Consider the following 6,921-nt stretch of genomic DNA (forward strand, 5'->3'; position numbering starts at 1 on the left):
GTCTTTAATTCAGTGTGTATGAAGGGTCAAGGGTTGCTGTTTCTTCAGTATAGGTGTGTCACTAATGTACTTTGGACACCAAAAGGCCTCTGGCACCATTCAGCCACAATTATAAAATACTTTGATCTAAATCTTAGTCTGTTCAGCTGCATTTTTATTATTTAAATTAAAATATTATTTAAATAAATAAATTATTAAATTAAGAAAATAAGAAATATATTTATCATATTACAAATTTTGTTAAAACATATATTGTCAGTGTATAGCTAATATTCCCACATCACCACTTTAGCTTTAAGTGTGATTTTGTTTATATATTTTTCTTCAGCTCATAAAAATACATATTATCTTACATATTTAGTTCTGGCTCGTAGTCTTCATAATGTTAGTACTGTTAGGGATGTCACATAAAGTTCAACACATACCGACTTCATTATTCTCTTCCAAAATGGCAAAGACAAAACACTTGATATCCTAGAACTAATTAGGATTAATAAGACGACTTACATTATGAAAAGAAAACATTATATCCACCTTTTTCCTCAATGCAGAATTAAGCCTATGGTTGAGATTCCCGTTTCATTAGCCGCTATAGGTAAATAATGAGGAGAATAACAACGTGCATCAATCGGTAAAACTGTTTGCAGTACAAACCAGTGTGTTCTTATATAACCAAGCTGATTAAAACACTTAAACTTTCTGATGTTGACTGGCCAAAGAGCTGCCAACACAAACTGCAATTCTGCAAATATCAGTTTATTATCAACAAACATCATCAAAACAAACATCATCTTTGCAATCTTAAAACACAAAAATAAAATATTTATATTGCAATTCTAAAAGATTTTTACAAATTGGAGAATGTCATCAACGCACTACAATGCCATATGAACATTTGGTTACTTTGGACCTATTTATGCAACCGTTTGAACATTTGATTCAAGGAATGGAAACAGATTACATGCCACCAAATATAGAAAATGTCCATACATATCTGTCTGTACAGTAGTGATGGGAGAAACAAAGCTTCAGATCAATTGAACCAATTGCTTTGCTAAACGATTCACTGTTTCGAGGCGGTCAAAACACCACATGCTGAAAAACTGCTTTATAAAATCCAATACAAATGCTTTCTTGAAATTATTATATTAAATGCAGTCAAAATAATGAAATACCATTCAATATGAAGTGTCTGTATAATGTGTGTTTTTAAAATAATTATTATTAATTTGCTTTGTTCGTTTAATGGAGAGCTTAAACAGGCCATTAAGAGACACAACTCATCCTTTTAATTACACAAATAACTTGTTAAAATGTCTACAAATTGATAAAACTGATCTGAGATCAGAGACGATCAATGGTTCGCAGCTTCAGGTTGAGCTCAATGAACTTCAAAGAAGTCGCCCCCCCGAATGCAAACCATTGAATTTTTAAAATGCATTTTGATACACGGATTCAAAACAAATGGTTTCACAAAGGTTTCAAAGCTTCATGAAGCAGTGTTTCAAAAGCGGCCATCACTACTGTATAGATCTTTAAAAAAGAAGAAGAAACAAACAGAAAAAGACAGATTATACAACTTCACATGTTTTCAACACCTCTGATTCGCCGGGCAAGTTGTATGTCTCGTGGAAACAATGTCACCCTCTTGGCATGAATGGCACAGAGGTTGGCATCAGAAAACAGACGGACCAAGAATGCTTCTGCAGCCTGAAAGCACATGAAAGAGCCAAGTTATGTACTCTTAATGATGACAAATATATATATATATATATATATATATATATATATATATATATATATATATATATATATATATATATATACTGCAATACAAAACGATGACAATGTGAATTGCGGATGCAAGAAATTCTTTGTTAGAGTTAATCACAATATGATTTAGTTTGTTTGTCAATTTAAAGCAGTCTGCCTAGATGCATTACATTGCCACCTGGCATTAACATGCTTTGAATGCATGTTCAGATTTGTTATCCCTCTATCATCACACACACAAAAACAAGAAATTGCCTACCCTCAAGTTAACAAGCATAACCATTTTGTTTTGCATGCAACTTAAATTACCAAAGTGACATCTTGATTTGCTGCAAAAAGCAATAAATTCATAAATGGTTCTTAGCTTTTGTCTGTAAAACAGTGTAACATTCATTAGACTTTCTTAAAAATGACACTAATTCTGTATAATAATTTTAATATCTTTATTTGAATGTGGCAATTAAGGTTTTTATTTTTAAACCTTTTAAATCATTTGTGTATGACATCATCCTCTACAATATTTCTATTAATAAATCTCTAACAAGAGACTATCAGCCAATCACTGTGAGCATAGCTAGTAAGCACGCTGACAACATCCATAGCAACAAGGTATGAGTTTACACTGAGCAGAAGCGAAGTCTTCCCTCTATTCTTTAGTAAAAGTTTGTCCCAGCATATTTTTGAACAGGTTTTAAGAGAAAATTCTTAGCTAACAACCTTTAGGAGAACTCTTAGAGGTAAGATAAAATGTTTTGTGAATATGGGCCAAGATCTGTACTTACTGCCACTCTAATATGTTATGGTTCTGGGTAGTGCTGGGTATCATGTTACATGTTTTTTCCAAGCAGCAGACCAATCAGAACAGATGGGGATTTTTGGAAGGTGGGTTATAAAGAAATCAAAACTAAAACATTCAGACAGAAACAGCATACAGTGCACAAAAAGCTAAGCACGAACTGCACATTAAAAGAAAAATTTAAATTTAAAAAAAAGTTTCAATTTGTTAAGAGAAAATTCTTTTTTTTTTTTTTTAGAAAAACATTTTACTTTTTTTTTTCATGAATCTCACCGTTTTACTTAAAACCGGTTATTTTCTGCTGTCATTTTATTGCCAGCAGTTGAAATCATGCTGAATACTTTTTTTGTTGTTAAAGCGGTGTTGCTGATGTAAAGTTATACAGCTACAGTTTATGTTGCTGGGTTTTAAAGTTAAGTCACCATTATTTATATGCAACTGAACAACATTAATTAGGAAAACAGTGTGTCAATAATTCAAAATGACAGCTAAAGGCATTGAATTCAGTGATGTCATCATCTCAGGTCAGTTTAATTAGTATCTGCAATCATTTGCAATCAAGTCAACAATATCGCTGTAAATGAAGTGAGTTTGATTTTTTTCCCCTTCTTTTTCTTATCAGTTTGTATTAACAGTAATTTCACTGTCCGCTCAGTTCAAATGTGGATGAAAGGCTTCATGTAGATGTGTGAACACTCTGGCAGAGCTGTGTGAGATCACTACTATGTTGCTTTTGTGCGGGTCGGTAGGGATGTTAAAAAAGTCTTTCTCAATCCGCTCATTTCATTTCTATAGGTTTTTAACTTTCTAAAAACTCTTTAGTCCAAAGATGCTAGTTTATTCAGTATGTGTGATGTATTGTAAGTTGCTTCAGATGCATGAAGGTTTTGCAAGCATTAAAATCATTATAAAACATGCAATGACATAAAAAAGGACAATCATCTTTGGTACTTAAAAAAGCTTAATTTTTTAAAATATTTTTCATTTTTTGATTCAAGAACTGCATATTTTTTGACATTCACCTTCATACAGTATAAAAATAGCAAAGACGCACGTTTTTATGGTTAATTTGAAAGTTAAAAGTTCTCAACTGTATATACGGTGTAGTGATTTAGATACGTTAAGCAGTGGAACTCTTCATTTTATAATACAATGTGAATGTAAATTAAATCCTTTTTAATTTTCACCTACCTCCTGTAAAGCCATTAGAGCATATCCCTGCCACATCATCTGTCCTCGACTAAATGTCTGACACACCTCTCGAACCTGTCAGGAGGAAGGCATAATGTTTACATCAATAAAACAGCTGGCTCATGTTTCAAAACATTAAGTGTCAAAAGGCTTGTTTGAAGTGATTATTGAATGATGCACTGGAGCAGTAGTACCAGCCGTGAAAACGGGGCCTTGCGCAGCAACAGACCAGTAGACTTCTGATATCTACGTATCTCCATCAGAGCTCGAGTGCCAGGGCGAAACCTGTGTTTCTTGCGTGGGGACGCTTCTAGTATGAAAGCACATACATGGTAGACTTTTATCAAATGCTTTGGCATACAGTTCACTTTGTACATGTTGAGTTTACCAGTAGAGTAAGAGCATTGCAGAAACAGTAGGGTAAATATAACCATCCCATTAGACATTCTCAACAGAGATCTGAATCTGTGAGTTACTATGAAAACAGACGCTAAAAAGATTTAAGGTAGAGTGGGGAAATCACCCACCCCCCATTGTTTTTCCCAAAATAACCACAAGAAAATCTATATCATTTTAGTTGTAATTATGGACTATGTTGACAAGAGTGATGCAGAAGTATTGACTTATATAAGCTTACACTGGTGATATAAGCCTATTGTTTTTTAGAACACGGCAGTTATATATAGTATGAGAATAGTACGGCCTATAAATAGGGAGTATGCATTATGTAACAAAAATATAATTATGCTTTCAGAATGATTTTTTTTTTCTCCAAACCTAGTCTGTTTGGTAAACGGCAACAGGGGAGATTAGTTACCCTGTTCTGAACATCAAATCCTTTGTTTTTCCATTAGATGTATTCTAAGGCTGATGATACATGGGGCAACTTTTAAAACAATGCTGCCATCAACTGGCAATCAAGGAATTTATTCACAAGGTTTATTCTCAGTACCCTTTTTTAATGGAGCAAACAACATTGCTCAAAAAAGTTGCCCCGTGTATAATCAGCCTGACTGAATAAAAACATAAAAATAAAAAATAAAACATTAAAAAAAAAAATCTGAAATTAGCATCAGGTAGTAAGATAGGTAGCCAGCTAGCAACAGCAACCAAAAATTTGTATTTGAGAATTATAGATTAATAATCTTCTTAATCCTAAACTAAAACTGCCTGTAATCTGATTTGCTATACATGCTACAAATGTATTAGAATACATACAGAATGGGTACAAATATATTTTTGGTTAAAAATCTAGTAACATGAAATCTCTGGACATTTTTCATACTTGGTTTAAGTTGCTAAAACTAGTTGCTTTTACACAACATTGTTTTGGTTTGACATACTTGAATTTATCAAATGTTATGTGAATCCTAAATTTAAGTTTACTTATAGAAATTACATTTTTGGTTTTCATGAATGTGAAAAAAGGTGATACCTATTTAATAAATCTTATTTTTGTGTTAGCTAATTATCATATTCATAAATGTGACCCAGAACCACAAAAAAAAAAAAAAAAAATCTTAATTCACTGGGGTATACTTATAGCAATAGCCAACAAAACATTGTATGGGTCAAAATTATTGCTTTTTTGTTTTATGCCAAAAATCATTAGGATATTAAGTAAAGATCTTCATGTTTCATAAAGATATTTTGTAAATTTCCTACTGTAAGTATATCAAAACTTACTTTTTTTTTATTAGTAATATGCATTGCCAATAATTTCCTTTTGACTAATTTAAAGTGATTTTATTTTCTTCTTTTTCTTAGCACCCTTTAGATTCCAGATTTTCAAATAATTTTATCTTGGCAGAGCATCAATATAACGCTTATTTATTCAGCTTTCAGACTTAATTTTTTTGTATTTTATTTTTTTTACAAAACCTGACCTTTATGACGGATTTTGTGGCAACCTCTTTTTTGAGATTCAAACTTGAATGTATTTTGAATCTAGTGACTGAAAGTCCCTGGACAGTTGTTGCATTGTTATGATTTAACAGTAATGACAATTGTTATTGTTTTTTCAAGTATTCAATAAAAACACATTAAGTGCACGAGGCACACAGGAGGAGGCCGAATATGTTGACCTAGGAACACATCTAAGTCAGCAATATCAGGACGTCCTTACCGGAGGGTCCGCTGGTGCGCCGGGCTCTGGAGGGCGGCGGGGTTGGCCGCGGCTCTGGTGGAGATCTGCGCCTGGGGGTCGACGGCTTTCGCCTGTGAGCCGAACTATTATGCCGCATGGCCACTCAATATCAGATCAACAGCGCTAGACAGCAACACACCGAAAACGACTGTTAGTCGCTTGTGAACAGATACTGATTACCGTTAACGTTACATGAAGTTACTCTCCTATAACTTACACTCACGTTAAATATAGAAAAATGTATTATCCAGCTCACATAACGGTACAATTAAAACTGAATTCAAAACGACTGCGACGTCAGACACTTTCTCTCTATTCCGGGTCCTATATTTCGCGAGGTCTACAAATTTCAGACAATCAAAACTCACAAAACCAGCGCATTATTTACCGATACAGTAGTTTTGAAGTCTTCGATAACGCACGAATTCAAACAGTGCTGCACGCTGCGTAAACAGATCCTTGGCCAATGAGGGAGCCCATGGCGCATGACGTCACGAAGAGACGCTGCTACTTCTTCTTCTTCTTAGCGTTTTCGGCGGTTGGCAAACCAACTAATAGGTGCTTTACCACCTGCTGGACTGAAGTGTGGAACAAAAGTCTGACTGAGAAAAATCACTATTCTCTATTACAATGTATTACAATTTTTATATGCATGACATTCTATTTTTATAGGTGTTACTGATTGGTTACAATGTGTATACATAAACCATTTGTGTGTTTACCTATTAACTGCAGAATCTTTTTGAGCCCTGTCCTATTCTGAGACATGTAATGAATGTTTCCTCCTCCAATTTTTACCAATTTCTCTTCCTACACCAACTTTCCTTTGAATATTTCAAAAATATTTTCCTTTGTCATTAATATCGCAGTTTTCCTGTCATGGATTTTGTGTATACCTTTATTATAGACAGGGAATTGAGGACGGTCATACAGCATAACATTAGGAAAGTGAGGAGAAAAAAATAAAAACACCCAGACTATGGGTAGTATCCCTTTCCAACCCTTACTTCCATTA

At 33.7% G+C, this 6,921-nt stretch overlaps 1 protein-coding gene across 5 annotated transcripts; it reads right to left on the bottom strand.

Moving 5' to 3' along the window:
- Positions 1-735: 735 nt before the first annotated feature.
- On the bottom strand, positions 736-6,436 carry LOC113119103 (histone H3-like centromeric protein A). 5 transcript variants are annotated; one of them, XM_026288315.1, is made up of 5 exons: positions 6,295-6,436; positions 5,886-6,029; positions 3,955-4,070; positions 3,761-3,835; positions 736-1,710 (listed from the first exon to the last, which is right to left on the bottom strand). In XM_026288315.1, exons 2-5 carry the CDS (start codon positions 6,001-6,003, stop codon positions 1,582-1,584), a joined length of 438 nt encoding a protein of 145 aa, XP_026144100.1. In that variant the 5' UTR covers positions 6,004-6,029; positions 6,295-6,436; the 3' UTR covers positions 736-1,581. The 5 variants fall into 5 exon arrangements, with proteins under 5 accessions (XP_026144100.1, XP_026144099.1, XP_026144098.1 ...); XM_026288314.1 differs by having other exon boundaries at positions 6,124-6,372; XM_026288313.1 differs by having other exon boundaries at positions 6,130-6,371.
- Between the last annotated feature and the right edge of the window lie 485 nt (positions 6,437-6,921).

This window comes from Carassius auratus, chromosome 19, assembly GCF_003368295.1.
Source record: "Carassius auratus strain Wakin chromosome 19, ASM336829v1, whole genome shotgun sequence".
NCBI classification, from domain to species: Eukaryota; Metazoa; Chordata; class Actinopteri; order Cypriniformes; family Cyprinidae; genus Carassius; species Carassius auratus.